This window comes from Rousettus aegyptiacus, unplaced genomic scaffold (genome assembly GCF_014176215.1).
Source record: "Rousettus aegyptiacus isolate mRouAeg1 unplaced genomic scaffold, mRouAeg1.p scaffold_m13_p_15, whole genome shotgun sequence".
NCBI classification, from domain to species: Eukaryota; Metazoa; Chordata; class Mammalia; order Chiroptera; family Pteropodidae; genus Rousettus; species Rousettus aegyptiacus.
The window spans coordinates 58,718,357-58,737,485 of NW_023416290.1; the positions used below are offsets into that span (position 1 = coordinate 58,718,357).

General features: G+C 55.7%; 1 protein-coding gene across 9 annotated transcripts in view; it reads right to left on the minus strand.

Moving 5' to 3' along the window:
• The window catches only part of TRAPPC9 (trafficking protein particle complex 9), a 218,830-nt gene that overhangs the window by 167,860 nt on the left and 31,841 nt on the right, over positions 1-19,129 (minus strand). For all 9 annotated transcript variants that reach the window (XM_036233060.1, XM_036233059.1, XM_036233061.1 and 6 more), the window contains 4 exons: positions 15,533-15,654; positions 14,044-14,169; positions 6,494-6,710; positions 4,198-4,341 (listed from right to left, as the gene is read on the minus strand). In XM_036233060.1, the coding sequence (XP_036088953.1) occupies positions 4,198-4,341; positions 6,494-6,710; positions 14,044-14,169; positions 15,533-15,654 (609 nt within the window). The remainder of the gene's footprint in view (positions 1-4,197; positions 4,342-6,493; positions 6,711-14,043; positions 14,170-15,532; positions 15,655-19,129) is intronic.

Genomic DNA, 19,129 nt, shown 5'->3' on the forward strand with positions numbered 1-19,129 from the left:
CATTCCATTTTTTGTTATCCCCTTCACAGTACGATCCACTCTCATTCGTAGAGCATCACGTGATCTGAGATCGACGGTCTTCAGAGGAGGAGGAGGAAGGGTGGGGGGCTCCTTCCTGTCTGGCCCATCTAAACTGGCGGGTACGAAGAAAAAACAAAATAAAAAGTTGTTTGTGGGATTAAAACAAGAATTAAATATCAAACATGCCAGAGAGAAAAGAAAAAAAGGCGGGGGGAGGGGGGAATCTTTTTCTCAACGGTCACGGGAAAGGCAGGGAAAGTGCTTCCCGAAGTCCCGAGACGGGAAAAACGACCGACGAAAGGGCGGCCGACGAGCAGCGCACGCGGCTCCGCGCTGCCTGTCAGGTCCCACCGGGCCGTCTGTCACGCGGCGATGGATCTACCAAAGCTCCAGCAGTGGCTCCAAATTCCAGATTAGGCTAAGGAGGCCCTTCCCAAAATGTTCGAAACAGATGCTCCCGATCCCTCCAGCCACTTTCGGGAGGTGTCTTCGCTCTCACTGACCCGCTGTTCACCGCCCGGGTCTGTCACGGCAGAGAGTATGGCTAGCTGTGGACATGTCCTTTGGGCTGGGGCTAAAAGCTGCGTTCTAGACTTGGCTTTGCCCTGAATAACTCGGGAGACTTCGGGCAAACTACTTAATGAGCATCTCGAAGCCTTACAGACCTCATCAGCATGGTGGCCAGGAGACCACCTGCCTCCCAAACACAGACAAATGAGAATCAAAGGCAGCAAGAGACAGGAAAGCAGATTGTAAAAGAGTTTCATGTAAAAGAGATACAATTCGTAAACAAACACAGGGGGACAATACTCAATCTTGCAAGTTACCAAGAAAATACAAATTAAAACAGTAAGGCAACATTCTACACACATCGAATTAGCAGCACTGCCGCTGGTGGTATAATTAGAACCATCTTTTCAGAAGGCAATTTGGCAATAGGTTTCAACAGCAATAAAACTGTTCGCAGTGGCTGACCCAGTAAGCCCTCTCCTGATAAAATCTCTCTCCTGCTCAGAAAGCCAAGGACCTGAAAAATGTTCACCCCAGCACTACCGGAAACAGCAAAAACAAACCGAAAACAGAGAGAGAGCAAACGAAAGGAAGTAATTATTTTTAATGCATCCGACAAGGTGTGAGCGCCAAAACGTGCCCCTTGCTGGCGCTGGGACACAGGATCCTTTGTGAGGTAATGAAAATATTTTTAAATCGACTGTGGTAACAGGAACACATATCCGCGAATATACTAAAAATCTGAAGGGTACATTTAAAATGGGTGAATTGTGTGGTATGTGAATTATATCTCAATGGAGTCGTTTTTTAAAAAGGAAAAACATTCATTCGTACTGCATTTGACGATATGTGAATGCCAATTCATGCCACTGGCTGACTTACAGGAAAACAGCGAGTCAGACACCCCACCTTCAGAGAGCCCGCGGCCTCAGCGGGGAGTCTGTCAAGTCAGTCAGTGATTAAAGCACCGTGGGGGAGAAGCGCCCCGACGGGCGGGTTACTGTCCCGGTGGGGACGTGTGGAGGAACACAGGCTGGTCTGGGAGGACCGGGAAAGGCCTCGAGGGAGGCGGCAGCGCGTCCCGCTGCCTGCGACGGGAAGGACGGGAAGGGTGGACGGAGGCCCGGCAAACGGAGACGGGGCCGGGGGTGGGGGGGTGGACGGAGGCCCGGCAAACGGAGGCGGGGCCGGGGGCCGGGGGCAGCGGGCGGCTGCGCCGCGTTCCGTGTCTAGTCAGTGGGCAATTATGTCATTTCCCTCTTTGGCCACTGTGCAAAGTGCTGCTGTGAACGCTCACGGGCAAGGTTTTGTGCGGTTTCAGACGTCCCGACACACGGCCAGGAGCGGAAGGGCCGGCCGCGCCGCACCACTGCCGGTCACCGCCTCGCCCCCGACGTCCCAGACGACAGTCGCAGCGCACGAGAGTGCCTCACACTCCCCCAGACGGACCAAGTGCTCCTCACGCCACCAGAACAAGGGAAAGTCGCTCTACCTGAAACTGTTCGTTCTGCTGGGTCCGGTCCGGTCTGGCAAACACCGACTGGTCCTTCAAGGTCAAAAGCACCGCGTGCGGAACATTGCCCAGACCGTTCCTCCACCCCTGAAAAGAGCCGGCCGTGCCCCGATGGCACCATGTCCACTGCTCACACCGACGGCCCCTCCGCAGCCCTGACCAGGCCGTCCCCCCGCGCCCGACGCTGACTGCCCGCCCTGTGCCGGCACGCCGCGGCCACAAGGCTCGCCACGAAACTCGGGGCTCTCAGCACTGGGGGACAGCCCTGGACCCCGTGTGCAGACGAGAAAAGCAAGGCTGGGAGAAGTGAGCCTTCACAAGGTCGCAAAGCGGTGAGGACGGTGGCAAACAAAGCCAGGTCCGCGGCACCCCGATGTGCAAGACAGCGCGAGAATGTTAAGGAACAGAGAAGAAAACAGGGAGCGAGACGAAGGCGCGAGTCCCGCGGCGGCCGAGCTCGGCCCCTCTCAGGACGCCGCTCCCGCCCCTGTGTCGTCGTCCGCCCTCCGCAGTGGAGGACGAGCAGAGACGCGTTGTCACCCCCGTTAAATAACACGGACAGAGGAGCCGAGGCTGCGGCGGCCCGCCGAGAGTTCCCGGCTCGCACGTGAAGAACGAGACCCAAACCCAGTCACCGGGCCACGCCCCCCACCCCCCCACATTTACTAGGCACAGGCGATGGGGGCCACAGCAGGAGGTCAGGGACAGGCACTCGCCGTGCGCAGTGAGACCTGAGCGACACCGAGGAGCCACCCGCGTAAGGTCCCTTTTCCCGTCGACGACCGCCTGGTGACCTACCTCGTGAGTTCGCTCGTGTTCGCACGTATCGGAGGGTATGTGGGGGGTGGCGAGAAACCCCAGATCGCGCTGCCTTCGCCCGCACGTGTACACCAGGACCGCCGCCGGGGAAGCAGCGAGAGAGGCCCCTCCGCAGGCCCGCTCGTCGTTCTCCCGCTCGGCTGCTGCTCGGGCCATGTTTAATTTCCACGCAGCGGTGTTTACAAGCGCTAGACGCGGGCACCACGAGGGCCGCCTTGAGCTCGCGGGAGGAGGGTCACCCCGTAAAGCAACGTCTTCACCATTAAAATGACGATGAGAAGCCGCCAGCCAACGCGGAACGCCCTGGCCATTCCCCTGGGAAGATGAGGCCCAGGGGGAGTCTAACTATCGACCTGCGGTTACGGGGATGACGGGCCGAGGCTGGTGGAAAGGGCCCGTCAGGCCTCCGACCTCCATCCTCGTCCCAGGCCCCAGCCAGCCGAACGCCGTCGCACGCGGCCCTTCACGGAGGCAGTGATCTGCTCGGCGTGCAAACGGCCCGGTTCCTCCCGCCTAGACACGGCGTCTCTACGTCACTAATTAACATGACCGCACACACCTAGCACGTTCCCTCTCCCGTGCAGCTCCCGAGGGCAGACGGGCTCTACCCCGAGTGTGCCCCGACTCTCCCCCCGCGACTGTGAGAAGTTCCTGAAGGAAGAGGACACACAGCAGGGGGCCCAGAGGCAGTGGGACCGGGGGAGTCGTGAGGTGAAGGGGGTCGGGGCCTGGGAAGGGGGAGCGCAAAGGCCCTGCCATGGGGAGAAGTGCATTTAAGAGGAGAAAGTCCCAGCTGAGGCGGACGAGACAAACAGGCCTGGGGCCCAGGGGGACTCTGGGCTGGAAACGGACGGCAGCTGCAGTCAAAAGCCGCTAGCCCCCAGGAGCAGTGTGGGAGGAGGAACCCGCATGTCTGTGACCTGGGTGCCGGGGACAGCGGTGGTCACGTGGAGGTCACATGGTGAAAATCCACTGAGCTGTGTTCTTGTGAAGTGCGCTCCCCTCTCCGTAATGTTATACGCTGACACCTGTAGTTCACACAACGCAGGAAGACAAGGGGGCCCAGGTAGAGAGGCAGAGAAACGCAGTGGGGTGTGGAGAGAGGCTCGGGGACGAGGCCCCAGGGAGGACCCCAGGGGCAGCAGCGCGGGGCACCAGGCAGGGGAGGAGGCAGCAGGGGAGCCGAGGACACGGTGGAGCACGGTGTCGTCTACCGGCAGAGACCCGGGGACACCGCCCACCCAAGCCCGAGCCAGGTCTCCACGTGGGCCGGCAGCAAGAACGCCCTCACTCATCACTCCTTAAAAAAAAAAAATCAGTTTGAACACACTCACCTTGGTCTGACAAAAAGTCCAGCATGGTCTGCAGGAGGAAGGACAGGTGCCGGACGGAGAGCGCCGGGTTCCCCATCCTGCGGGAGGCGTAGACCAGCTCGTGAAGCAAACGCATCTGCACGGCCGCCCAGCCTCGGTGCGTTCCTGCGACCGAAACACGAAGCTTCGTGACGCGCGTGGGGACGGGGCAGCCCGACGGCCACAGCACACGGGCCGCGGCCGCGGACACGTGCACACGCCGCACGGGGGAGGCCTGGAGCTTCGAAGACTAACGCCTCGGCCGTCAGCCTCGGCAGCGAGCCCTGCTCGCTCGTCCCGGAGGAGGACTCTAGCGAGCCGTGCTTTTTCATAGTCAAAATGTGTTTTATGTTATACTTTCTCTCTTCTGCAAAGACTCAACCATAAAAATAACCCATTTTGAATTATCATAAGGTTAGAACAAAAGATTATGTTTTCCGGGGCATTTATGTGAGTTTTAGACACTTTTTTCCAACAAGGTACTGATATTTGATGGGCTTTCTACCAAGGACAGGAGGCTCAAAAGCACACTATTCTCTGAAGCGTGACAGAAGTGCGGGAAGGCAGACAGAGCGGAAACAGGGTCACCGGCGAACTTCCGGGGCCGCTCCTCCAAAGTGTCGCGCGTGTGAGATTAACGGTGGGGAATCAGTTGCACGGCCATCAAAAAAGCTCTCTTTAAGATCACATAATTTTAGAATTAATTATTCCATTCCCCTCTGGGCAACGATTATCACTTTTAAGTATTTTCCACCTTAAAATCCTTCATGAAGCAGCCATGGTAACAGGAATCCAAAACAAGTAAGTTACCACACACACACACACACACACCCAGCTTGCAGTGGCCCTAGGCGCTTCGTAGAAAAGTTGGGAGAAAAGACTTAAGACTCTGATCCAAAGGCCCCTCCGCTCAGCCCATAGTCCCCCTCGCCCCCCTGCCGCCCCCCGCTGCCCTGCCCCACACCGCTGACCGGCCGTTTCTGCACATTTCCACTGTGTCACACAAACAGCGACCCAGAGGCAGCATCGGCAGGTACGGCGAGGCCCCTGCAGGCTCGCATGCCTGTCTGCTCCCTCGGTCCCTCGCTCCCTTGTGCCTCATTCACCCCGGAAGGCCTGATACACAGTTGGCACTTAACCAGCATGTAGGTGAAGCGAAAGCCTGACGAAGAAAACGCCCATTGTCCAGACATGCAGACTTATGCATGTGGGGTATAAAATGACAGCATTTCTAGGACAGGCTGGGAAATATTTCAACAAAGAACAAAAAAACAAAAAAAGGAAAAGAAAGGTATAAATAAAGCAAATGTGGCAAGATCTTGATAACTACTTAATCTGGTTGATGGGCTCACAGTAGCCTCTCTACTTCATCCATATTTAAATTATTTCATAATAACGTTTTAATTGAAATTCTTGGCGCTGACCGACCCCCCCCCACACACACACACACACAACTTCCTTTACCCCCTGCCTTACAGACCCATCTTTTGGAGCGTAAAATGGCACTGCTTCTGCTACTACAGGGAAGGACAGAGACTCAAGCCCCTAGTAACCGGAACTACCCGAAAGCAGAGCTGGATTCGGTGTTAAGACCACGAGCTCCTCAGGTGAGCACGTGTGTCTGAGTTGACACAGATGACCACATCCTGCCCTGGTGGGACGAGAATCTCGATGGCACCTCAGTCCGTGTCCGACCTGGAAGCCTGAGCCTTCGCTGACTCTAGACACGAGCTGGGTAAACGTGCTAAGAGGGTCCCGCCGACAACTGAAACCAAAGGAAATTCTTTTTCTCCTGCTAATCGCACTTGGCCTGACACGAGCTCATACCTGTGTGTACCTGTGGCTAGAGTCACAGCTTTGTTTTTAACACGCCCTACCCTGCATTAATATTGCAGGATAAGGATTTATCACCAAATGCATACCTACGCGTGTACACATATACCCGAGTGTACTGATTTTTGCTAATTTTGCCAGATTTCAAAAGCTACGTGAAATTCATTAGCGATGTCAGGGGTTCTGTGGATGACCCACTACGTCCATGAGCTCAGGGCAGACTGCTGGCTCCCACGGGCAGAGTGTAAGGGTGGCAGCCCCCAAGCAGAGCGCCCTTTCTTTGAGGATTGCGTCATCCTACGTCCCCAAGGGCAGGACAGGGCTTTGGTCACCTCTGACCCCAAGCTACCAATCACCATGCCTGACGGGTAGAGCAGGTGCTCAAGCAACACACGCTCGTCTGAATCAAAGCGGCACTCCGGTCCCAGAGACGAGGCTCGGGTACCTTTGTTGAAGTCTTTCGGGTCCAGCGACAGACTGTAGCCAGGCAGCGTCTCCAGGAGCAGCTTGTAGCAGGCCCTCCAGCCGGGCTCCGCGATGCTGGGCGCCACGCACTGCATGGCGGCCACGCGCTTGAAGAAGGCCGACTTGCGCCGGAAGCCGATCAACTCGTAGAGCTCGGACAGGATGCTGTAGCGCTGGATTTTCTCCTCTTCCGAAAGCTGCAGCATGGGGAGAGAGGTTAACGGCTTTTGAGAGACACTTGAAAAGGAAAAAGAAAACAGAAAATAAAAGCTCTTCTGTAAGACAGACGTGACTGAACTTGAAGGGACAGGAGCGCCGGGGGACAGCGGGTCAGAGGGTGACGCCCGGGCCAGCGGCGAGGAAGCTCCGCGTGCAAGTCCCAGGCCTCCCACGCGGCTCCGAGTCCAACCTGTGCCTTTGCCGAGAGGGGCCGTGCCCCCTGAACAAAGGTGCTTGCTGCGTGGCACATAAGACGTCCGCGTGGAGCTCCGTCGTAAAAGGAACAAGAAAGAGTTCACCCGGACACGAGGAGCTTGGCGGACACTTTCATCAGGTACAAAACTTCTCAAAACAGGGAACACACAGCGCCGTGTGCCTGCCCGATCCACTGTTAACACCGACAGCGCCTAACCTAGCCTTAGGACTCCACGGCGCACCGGGACTGGCTGTGCCCCGCGACCCGCCTGCTCCGTCCCTCCCCCCGACGGCAGGCACTGGTTTCCCAGGCCCCGACCGTACGCCAGCACACTTAACGCGCCGCATTTAATCATCGCGACAATCCCAACGAAATGTGAAGCTCAGAGGTATTCATCGCCTGCACAAAATCACACGGCCAAGAGGCGTCAGCCACACGGCCTGAGTCGGGCTGGGGCTCTGCTCAGTGCCCGCGTCCACCGGGCCACGCCGCAGCCACTTGAGACTGGCCGGCCACAGCCTACCCGCTGCTCACAGCTGCACAGCCTAGCGAAGGGGGCCTCCGCCTCTCCCGCCCTGGACGCTAACTCTGTTTTCCGGATGTGTCTCAGGGCAGCAGCACAGTTCGGACGCCCTGCCGAGGGCTGCCTTCCGCTCCCCCACGCCCGTGGGCGCTCGCTAGCTCTCACCCGGGGGACCCTTCCAAGCAGTCTCCCCAACAGCCTTCTCCACCCCCCTTAAGCCACCACATGCAGCTGCCACACCAATGCCCCGTCACCGCACCTTGGAAACCCGGCGGTTCTGTAACGGGGCGCCAGGCCCTCGGGGGCTCAGCACTACCTGCCCTGGCAACTCTAGATCCCGCCGCCGACCGTGACCTGGCCCCAGCGAACGACTTCGACGCACCTGTTCGCTCATTCTGTCGACAAGCATTTACTGCATGCGCTCTCTGCGCCCACGACCACCGCGCTCGGGGACACAGCGGAGAGCGCACGAGGCCCAGACCCCTGCCCTCGAGGGCTTCTACACTAGCGACAAGTTCCCGGCCTCTGAGCCCTGCCTGGAACCGGGGGGACGGTGGCAACCAGTATGTGAACAAAGAGGTGAAATCACTACTCCAAGCGCACAGAAACGTTCCACGGGACCCGCTTAGAGGAGGAGTAAGGAGGAATCGACCAGGTGAAGAGGCTCCCGGCAGAGCAGCAAAATCAAGCCCCAGGCTCCCTGCGCCCGCCCGGCGCCAGGGCCGCGTCCCTCACGCGTGGTCCCCGAGGGCTCCCCGCCCCGCCCCCTTCCCCAGTCCAGGTCCGACCCCGCCGTCAAAGACCCGCCCCAGCGCTGCGTCCCCCAGAGGCCCGCCCCGCTGCCCAGCACCTCGCCTCTCTCCTCTGTGAGGTGCTGAACCCCCGCCCGCCCCCAGAGTGGCGACGTCACTGCACACTCGCCCCAGCAACGCGCGAGACCGACCGCCGGCCCAGGCGCTCGCCAACGTCCGACGTTGCCCGTCTTTTTCCTTTCAGTCGTTCTGGTGCCTTCAACTTGCATTTCCTGAGTAACTGATGATGTGGACCTTGCTGAAGTGCCAGTTCAACCTTCTGTGCATTTTTCAAGTCAGACCCCTTGTCTTATTATTGAGCTGTAGGAGTTCTTGACGTATTCTGAACGTAAGTCCGTAGTCTACACGCTTTGCAAATGTTCCCCCCGAGTCCAGTGCTCATTTATTTTGCTGAGGGAGGCTTCTGACCAACAGAGACTGTGCAGGAGCTCAGTGTAGCGTCTTTTTTTTTTTTTATGGTTAATGCTTTCTGCGTCCTTGTCTGAAAACCTTTACCTGCCCTGATCCCATAGATACTGTTTTCTTCTAGAAGCTCTATGTTTGGTCTATGACCGTGGACGTGCAGACCTGAGGAGGACACAGCCTCCGCTTTCCAGGAGCACACGGGACCGTTTCGGAGAGTCCCATGCGGTGAGCTGCCGGCCACGCGCAGGGGACCGCGGCGGCCCCCACGGCAGCGGCAGGAGCGCTTCATGCCTTCACCACGAACCTGGACACGGCCAGGCCTGTAACTGCACCCGAGAGCCAAACACGACAACAGACACGGGGGAGAGAAAACAAACAGTGGTCGCGCCAGTGAGGCCGCCGTCTAAGACGAAGGCGACGGCCAGGGCGAGAGCGCGGGCCCTGACCTCGCGTCCCTCTGCGTTCCCACGGACTTGTTCGCGGAGTCATCAGTTAAAGGTGAAAGGTTGTGATCACATGACCGTACCAAGACGTCAAATGATAAGCACTGTGAAGTAAGCGGAACGCAGTCACTGCCAGCCCTCAGAACGATGCTTCGCGGAGAAAACAACGCTTCACAGAGAAAGCCCGGGCACAAGGGCTTCGGAGCCCGGCGCGCACTTGCCTGAAACGCGCCTCGCTGGCCGCGGGCCCTGTGGGCCTCAGGACGGGGCCCCGTCAGGTGTGCAGGGCTGCCCTCAGCACAGGACCCTGGGGAGCGCGAAACGGGCCCAGGCAACGTTTTAGGATGGGATCCTCATGACCTTCTGGAATGAAATTGAACCCCCAAACTCATTTCCGACCTGCTGCTCCCTGAGGGACTGTTAATTGATCAGCACGCGCCTTCTTCTAACTGTTCGGCAAGCTGCAAGGGCATGGAGGCTGAGGCCGGACGGGACGGAAGGTCCGGCGGAAGTGGCTCGAAGGCTTTGTGGGACAAGTGGCTTCGCGCACAGAGAATTCGCGTGTTTCTTCGCCATTCCACCTCCAGGTTGAAAGTAGGTGTAGACCTGCTTTATGCTCCTAAAAAGCAAGCTGTGACATCAGCAGGGAACTCGGGGCCTAGGAAGGTCGCTGGCTGTCTGGAAGGATGGCATAGGGAGAGGACGCGAGAGTCACACAGGCCCGGGTTCCAGTCCCAAATGTGCACGTCACTAGCGCTGGCACCTCCCTTCTCAACGGGGAGGACAAAGCTAACCTCGACTGCCGGGGAGTGAAATGACATGTACAGTCGGCAAGGGCCTGACACTCCCAACGGCGCTCGCGACACGGGCCGCCGCCCTGCCCGTCACCGCCCCCGAGGTCACGCGTGCCGACCCCGAGCCAGCCGGCCAGGACGCGCCAGGAAACGCCCCGGCGGCTGCTCGGTTCACCGCCGGCGGCGCCCGTGAGTGCCGGCGTGCCTGGTCGCAGAGGCACGGGGCGGGAGGGAGCCCGGTGCGACGGGCGAGCCCCGGCCCTGCAGGCACGTCCCTTCCCGCTACAGAGCTGGCTGCGGCGTAGTCGTTCACTCACGAGCGTCCGCTGAGACGCTGCCGCCCCCTCCGGCTCGAAGCTCCAGCAGCGCAGAACCACGTCTGCCGTCGCCCGCAGGATGCTCTAGGCCCGGCGGGCGCCGACACAGCGTCCAGCGTCTGGACGCCCCTGTCGTCCTCTCGCGTCTACCTCCCCGTGAGGGACGTCCAGGCGGCCAATATGCAAGTTCACGGACAGCCCATTAAAGTGAAACGTGTGCCACCTTGCTTTAATGCCAGGTAATCACCACCAACTACTCCCGTGAACGCGCAGGAAGACAGGTCGGTTCACATTTCCGCGGGAGACAGGGAGCAATGTGCCTGGAAGTCTGCTGTTCTGTGCAGCAAGCCCCGCGAAGCCACCGAACCCAAGCATATTGCTCCTCAGCCTGTATGTACGTCCGCACGGGGCCGCTCAAAGCAGAAGGTACCTGCAATGGCCACGTCTCCGTTCCTGTCTAAATCTCCACGTTAGCCCAAATCATTCCCAGGAATAGATACAACCCGCCAATTCCACAAAGGAACACACTCAATTACCAAATGCTGTGCCATTTCTGAAAAACGACAGACCCTTTTTTTCATTGTTATGATAAAATCCCACCAGAACTCATTATTTTGCTGTCTGCTCATCTGGCAAGCAAACGTGGAGATGAGTCATCTAAAGCGATGTGTGGCGTTGGGGACAACTCCGAAGGCCGGGCAGCAACAGCCTGCCCGCCCGCAGCGGGAAGGCACGGTCGGCCCTCTGGCGTGTCTCTGCCGCCCCCTGGTGGTCAGTGTGGAGACGGCGTCAACAGTCGCAAATCCCACATACTTTAACCAAAAACATCTTATTTTAGAAAATATGTGTATTTATATACCCACCTGTGAAAACAGCTTCTCAGGAAGCCCAATTTTCAACATTACTCTGCAAAGGTAACTCCAGTCCTCAAGGGGAAGCAAGTCTTAAGACACAAATCCTCCACAATCCTGCCCGCGCCCCTCCTCTGATGGGTCTGCCTCGGGTCCCAGCTCCGACGCCTCTTTAAAATGCATGACCCGCCCTCCACTCGGACACTAACGCTGTCCCACTCCGCCCCCCCGCCCGACCAGAGCAGGCGTATCTTAGAGGAGAGGCGCTAAGACAGCACCACACAAGGTGGACTGATTCTCCCCGTCGCCGGGTAAGCTTATTGTCCTGCCACGTTGGAGATGAAAACGCGGAGGGTCAGACGGAGGGAACTTGCTCCAGGTCCCACGGCCAACGCGTGGCAGAGGTGGCTCTGACCCCGAGCCCGCGGACGCTGCTCCCCTCCAACGTGGCTCCCTGGCGCGGCCTCCCGCAAGCACCCGCTCTCGCCTGCCCGCGAAAGGCCACACATGCTTCTTTACTCTGGCTCACGGCCTGTGACAGGGTCTGACCCCAGCCCGCCTTTGAGGCATCTTCCCCGACACTGCCCCTCAAGACCGCGATCGCGCGGCTCACCAAGTGCCTCCAGGCCCCAGACGCTGCGCGCTCACGCCCGGTCGTGCATGTGCACCCCGTCCCTCTGCTCAGCAGAGAGGGGCAGCTCCGGGGAGCCCTCCCTACACCCCCAGTGTGGTGGATGCCGGCCACCCCGAGTCGCCCACCGGGATGGCCAGAGGCGGGCCTGCTCGTCAGACCCGCAGCCTCAGAGGCAGGGTCATGCCCTGGTCAGCCCTGCTACCCTGCCTGCCGCGCAGCGGGCCACCAGAGACGGTGTCCGATGATAAATCAAGTCCCCACGTCCACTCTTCTCTTGCAGCCCCACTGAGGGCGGCGTCCTCCCCTTGGTCAGTTTCCCGCATACCGGAAGCTCCTCCTGCCAAGGGTGGGTTTTTGCTTTCCCTACCCACCTTTACCAGGAAACGTCCAGGTAAACCAAAAGACCTGTGTTAACACCTTCCTGACGGCACATCTGCACCCACAACTCCGGCACACGGACACACTCGGTTAGGACGACAGGCGACCCCCCCACGTGTCTAATCATAAGGAATGGCCCGAGGGCCAGCAAACACACCTGGGGCGAGGGACCCAAGGTGCAGGAGCCCAGGGAACCGGCCCCGGGCGTCGAGCTGGGTTCAAAGCCCGGCCTCTGTGTCCAGAGCCCCTGGGCCCCTGAACTACTCCTCTCTTTGTAGGTTAAGGCTGTAGACGTGTTAAATATCAAAATATGGACGGAAAGATACACGGCAGCTCTAAGACGTCGATCAACCCTGTGATCTCCTATTTAAGTTATTTTATCTCTATTTTAAGAACCTCTGCAGTCAAGATGCCAAAACGTTAAATCTGGATGGCAGAGGCCCGAGCGTCTTCTCATTCATACTCTACATGTTCGAAGCACAAAACGATTTCGGTCTCCTCTCTCCCCACCCCTCACCCCCTCGCACCTGAGCTCCCCGACCCACGAGTCTAAGTCTTCATTATGCCACCTTCCCTCTCAAAGCACGATACGACCATCGCTGACCTGGCTGGTCCAGACGGGCGCCTGGGCGTCCTTCCGCCCGACCCTCCACGCAGCCATGAGTCCCTTCCTTTTCACCATGAAAACATGTTTTCAATCTAGTCGCTTTTTCCCAGCGACAGATCCCCCACTCAGGTGGACGCCATCACACTGCCCACCTGGACTCCTTAAGGGTCTCCAGACTGGCCCCCCGACGTCGCTCTACCCCACTCAAGACGAGGACCATTCCATTCCTACGCTTAGAAGACCTTTCTTTTAAAACCCACTGTTCTTAGAATAAACTCCAAATCCTTCACCTGGCAGAGAAAGGCCCCCCACCCTGACCCGCGCCCCTTCTGCACCCCCACCCCCGCTCTCTCTCCAGACCCATCTGTCACTCTGTCTGGCTCCTTCCAGATGGCATGTGTCAGATGTTCGCCCTGACTGAGCCACCTGCCCGGAAAGCCCTGTCCCCCCCTCTCCTCTCCCGGCCGGTCATCCTTCACGTCCCAGATGGAACCTCCGTGGCTCAGCGACAGTCCCTGACCCCCACGCCCTCCACCGCCAGCAAACTGGGTCAAATCCTTGGCCACTGGCTCCCCAGCACCCTGTACCTCCACCTTTATTCACCTGCTCTGCTGTCAAATGTCTGTCTTTGCCTCAAAACTGTCAGCCCAGCGAGGGCAGAACGTGCCTGCCTCATTCCCACACCTGGCACAGTGCGTGCTCAGTGTGGATCTGCTGACTTACAGTTACCTGGATTCTAATCCTAGTCTCGCGTCCTTCAGCGAACTGCTAAACCTGTCCAGAAAAATCCAAGTTAGCTAAGTAGCTAAAAATCTTCCTGGACTACCAATTTTGGTATTTTTCATTAGCAACCTGCAGCTAACTGTTCTAATGACTTTGTTTTATTAAAAACGCATTCAAAAACTACAGCAACAACAACTAACACATCCAGATTCGGATCTAGGGGGTGTTTGTGGATGCCGAGCGCAGTGACCTTCACGAACTTCCTGTTTTATAAACCTGACCACCCGGACAGGGTTACAAATGGCAATTGCTTCACAAGTGACAACAGTCAGGCGAGAGACATAAAGCTAGCTCACTCAAGGTCACAAAGCTGGTAAGAGGCAAAGTTGTTTCTCCAATCAAAAATGAAAACATTTGAAAGACTAGCAAACCCTGAATTTTGAAAGTGGAGCACCATCGTGTAAGGCGGCGACACAAAGAGCCACCACATTCATCGGGGTGGCCAGTTCCGACCCCAGAGCTTCTACCCGCCACACCGAACCCTGGCACAGCAGGAGCAGAGGGACTGGCGGCGGCGAAGGTCCGGGAGAAGCGCGTTCGCGCCTCCACCGACGGGCGGCGCACCCACCTGGCGAAGGTTGATGTAAACGGCATTCTGGAGGAACTCCGAGGCTTCCATGCTCCGCTTCTGAATGGCGAGGATGCGCACGGCTTTGACGCACGCTTCCAGCTCGATCACGCCGGCGTTCTTGTACTGCGGGGACAGAGCGGGACCCGCCGTCAGAAGAGGCAGTGAGGGCGGTTCTGTGCGCCAGGGCAGAGTCCCTCCTGCGGGCAGAGGAGGGAACTTACAAAAGTTCCTTCCTTCAACTAATTCGACCATAATAGCGGGATATGTTACAAAATTTCAAAATATCATCAATGGACATTGCGCTACTTGCCTCCGCTTTCATCTCTGGTACTCTAAACACTTAGGTTCTCCCGCACCTGCAGCTTTAAGGCAGGAAGGCGATTTCATTGTACTTTGTTGCAAAAATTCTAGCTCCTTGTATCATTGTGCCCATCCTCTACCTAAATGTTTCATGTCTTTGGTTTGCTCTCAGTTACTTATTCCTGCTTCTCAGATCCTGGGATGAAGGGCAGGAGACAAAGGAAACAGAAAAAGCGCTGTGAACTTCACATCACTACTCAGTAAAAAAATCGCCCGGGAAGCTCGAGAAACTTCGCTATTATCCTCAGGGACTGCAAAGCAAGGAGTGCTTCTCCCTCAGAAAGTGGGAGAGAGCCCGATGTGCATGCGTGTGTGCGTGTGCGTGTGTGTGTGTGTTAGAAGACGTCACACGATCTGAGGGAACAGAGCAGGTCTGAGGTGGCAGGTCACCTGTGACACACGGCTAAGTGAACGAAGCGAGACGCAGAATAACATGTATAGTGCGACCACATTTTTGTACATAAAACAGATGTATATACATGTTTCATGTAAATATTTCACATGTAATTTCACAGGCATAAAGGGCATGAAAGAGACAGAATTTTCCGCAGTTGTCACTCTCCAGAAAGACGGGTGGGGGGGGGGGAGCTTTCATTATTCACTTGCTACTCCACTCTTCTGTACCGCACGAGCTCTTTTTCTTTTTTCTTTTTTTTTTTTTTTCAGTATTTCAGTAAGTATACTTGAAATTTAAATTTGTTTAGGTCCAAAGTAAAAAGAATGGTACCTTCACAAGATGGAATGCTATACAGGTGGTTAAAAATCATGCCATGGGACATTTACTAACATAGAAAAACACATAATGTGCCAAAGGAAAATTGCGGGTCTCCACACAGCAAATAAGTACAGAGTGCTCACTAATTTTTATGATACAGATAATATACAGTAACGAAAAGACCAGAAAATAGAAATTAATGTGGTAACAATGATTATCTGAGTGGGGCTGGGATTGTCTCTTTTTTCTCCTTTTTCCAAACATGAAAATCAGAAAAAGAATTTTTTAGGTGTATAGTGCAATGCAGTAGAGTTAGCGAGTAATACCCGAGAGAAATACCTAGGAGGTACTGCCGCACCGCACAGTATAAAAGAGGACCCGCGCGAGGGCGCCGGGGAGCGGCGCGGTCACCTTGCTGTAGCAGGAGATGGCCTCCTTGTATCTGTCCACGATGTCTTCGGGGCTGAGGCAGTTCTTCGCGCGTCCGATCTCAGCGCTGGTGTCGGCGTTTATCCCGTTCGTGGTCAAGGCGCCTGCGAACGGAGAGGAAGGAAAATAATCGCGTTTGCTTTGTCTGTCTCGTTTCTTTGTTAATTTAAAGGGGGGGGGGGCACACATACAATAAAACTTAAATATTCCCCACTGAAATGTAAATAATGGAATCAGTTGTAAAGTCTTCACAACCTACGTACTCCCTGTAATAGTCTCATGGTCAAAGCACTGTATTAAATGGTAATTCACTCACAATAAGTTTTCCTCCCTGTTAAAACTTTTATTAAAGAACACGAAATGCATTATACAAAAGTAGCACATCCACGATAACTAGCTTAGGTGCCTGCGGACGGCGCGGCCAGCACGCACCGCCGCACGGCCTTAAGCTCTTAATGCCAGCGGCAGAACACGCTGTACCCTCAAGCGCAGATAAGCCATGCGAACGCACTTTCCAAACTGTACAGCTCTAAAAAAAAATGTAACTCACAAATACTGGCATCTTTCTGTGCCTGTCACATTCTATTTCTGGCCAATCCCTGTCAATAAGCAGAACCACCTAATTCCCTAGCCGTCAAATTCATATGGAGAAGAGTTTGGGAGAAATTTCTATTTACAGAATGTAACCAACTACACATAGAACTCTGACAGGAAAAAAAAAAAAAAGAAGGTGAGATATTCTTCGATTTCATAGAACACTCAAAAAACATCCCCTAAGCCTCGGCAGCAGGAAGAGCTGGGCTGCCCCTCAGCCTTTCTTTCCATTCATCTCCCAGACGAGAAGCATCTCTCGGCACCCTGTTCTCCCAGGCGCCCTGGGAGGCTCTGGCACCGCTCGCTGTGAATCTTTACAACGCACAGGCCAACAGCACGCGCCTCTCGCACTCAGCAGCGCCCACGCGGGCTCGCGTCCTGCCCCTGCGATCTCGTCTCCGTCCCGTTTTCTCCCTGCTCGGTCGGTACTCTGTAAGCTGTCGCATAAGCTTTTTGGAGCAAGACAGAAGAATGAGTGGATAGATAAATAGACAGATGGACAGGTGACAGCTGGACAGGTAACAGATGGACAGAGAGACTCCAAGGAGAGCGAACAAAGACGATGTCCTGTGCCAAATCCTCTTCTAGAAAGAGCCGCCGCGGAGAACTGTGAAGAGGCAGGTGGCTGAGGATTTTGTTTTCTGCAGATTTTGTGAAAATCACGGTGAGCGATGAGAGGGCAGAACTATAAATAATCAAAGAAAAGGGCATACTTGAAAAAGGTATCTAAAATACGTACTTTAAAAGAACAGCGAGGCCCAATGACACCATCTCGGGGTACCTACAGAACCATGGACTCCAGCCCCGCACCACGAGGCAGCGCTCTGGAGCCCCGAGAGCGGACGCGGGGTGCTCACGACACCCTCACGGGGGGGCGAGGTCATCTGCGCTCACGGGAATCAGACCCTGCGCTCGGGGCTGTGGCGGTGCGCCCCTCTCCACGGGGAGGCGCCGAGCCCCAGAGAGCTGCGGTCTCCCTGCCATTCCCGAGCGTGCGGCACCGGCCGCCCCGGAGCAGGGCTGCGACGGGGCCTGTGATTGCGACCGCCGTGCCATCGTCCTTTGCATGTTTTCATGTGTGTCACATATTTGTTTCCGCCACGAGACGACATTTAATAAATGAGAGGTCGTCTTGATTTACCTCATAGGCTCTAACGATCTATGTTTATAGTACTGAATTTCATTACTGTCTTTTGGAGGAAGGAAGGGAAAGATAATCGGGGTCAGAATGAGGGGGTCCTTTATCCTTTGCGTGGCACCCCACCTCGTCAAGCACTACACGGTCAGGGTCAGTTACCTACAGGGGCAGGCAGGAACGAGGTGGGAGGGATGGAGAGGACGTGACACTTCTCCGACTATACCTTTTGGTCCAATTTTGACTTTTGGGGCCATGTTCATGTTTGACATGATAAAAAATAGCAACCAATAAAGGAAGGAGAACCTGGTGATGGCATGTAGACATGAGCTATTAACTATATTTCAAATAAATAACATAATTACGCCAACGGTGAGAACAAAAAGAACCACGAACAACCCTTGAATAAGGAAGAAAGGCCTAGAAATCACAACTCCTGTGACGCTCGCACTAACTTAGTATAATGACAAGAAAATCTTCACTAGAAGACAGTGGGAGTCTGTGCATACCACAGGGATGAGCTCAGGACGAACTGCACTAAACACAGTGATGATTTTTTAAAAGAAATTCTAAAGTTAGAACATTGTTGAAAAGCTATAAAACTGCACTGAAAAACTATATATATATATATATATATATGCGCATGCACACACACACACACACACACACACACACACACACACACAGTCTGCCCCCAAGTCGCATATAAACGCACTCATTTTTGTTTACTCACAGGTGCCAATTACTTTAACTGAGGCAGAATATTTTAATTAAGACGAATAATCAATACTACACTTCTCTTGTCAAATCGAGTTAATGAATTCAATCTGCCATGTAACCGTAACATGTCTTAAGACAGATCTAAAATTAGTGGAAATACCTACATGTGGTTTGTGGGCCTCTCCTGAAAATTTCAGCCTTTTTAAATATATCTGAGATGCTGTCAAAAGTCTCTCGCTTCAGACAGGGATTCGCGAGCACCAAGAAGGGCTCTAACCATCCCGCTGGACAATAAAGGCGCCGTCTGGACACCACGAGCCCAGAGAACGAGATGCAAGGAAGGCGACGGCCCCGCTCTGGAAGGCTCGCCGTCCGCGTCAACGCCAGGGCCCTCGCTGCATTAGTCGGCAGAATAAAATCCATCAGATACTTCCTTTTACTTTCTGTAGGCCTGACTCTACTTGCAGTGCGATGACCAGAAAAGCCGGCACCCCTAAACCGTCAGATCCTTCTCCCGGCCTTCAAAGAGGCCGAGGGAAAAGCAGGCAGCAAAAACTTAGAAACCAATCACTTTGAATAGTAAATATCCATTAAAATTCAAAAGGAAAGTGAGAGAGATGAGATTTGGTGAGAGCCTCACCGGGACAGGACGGGATGGGCTGCCTGTGGAGCTGAGCGCCCTTATAAGCCCCGAGGGAACGCTCGCTGCTCAGAGTTAGAGACGGAGGAGAATCGAGAATCGTCACGTCACCCTTGCCCCTGGGACCTGTGAAGGGACTCCCCACCAACCGTCTGCCAGGGGTCAAGCAGCAGGGAAGAGGCTGGTGCTGGAGAAGAGACCAGAGCGCAGTGAGCGAGGCGGAGGCTTCGGCAGGGCCTGTGCGCGCAGGCCAGAGGCCACGGGAACTGGGGGCGGGGGCCGGAGGGGATCACACTCCCTTGGCGTGCTCTCCCTCCGCTGAGTGGAGCTCAAGTCCACGTTCTTCTGGTCTAGGACAGACAATGCCCTCGGATGCCAAATACTGGCTGCTGTGTCCTTTCCTGCCCCTTCGATCTCCACGGCAGGATCTTGACACATCCCCAGAAACGGAGCCCCACAGACCCACCCTCATCCCGCCTCCCAGCCCTCT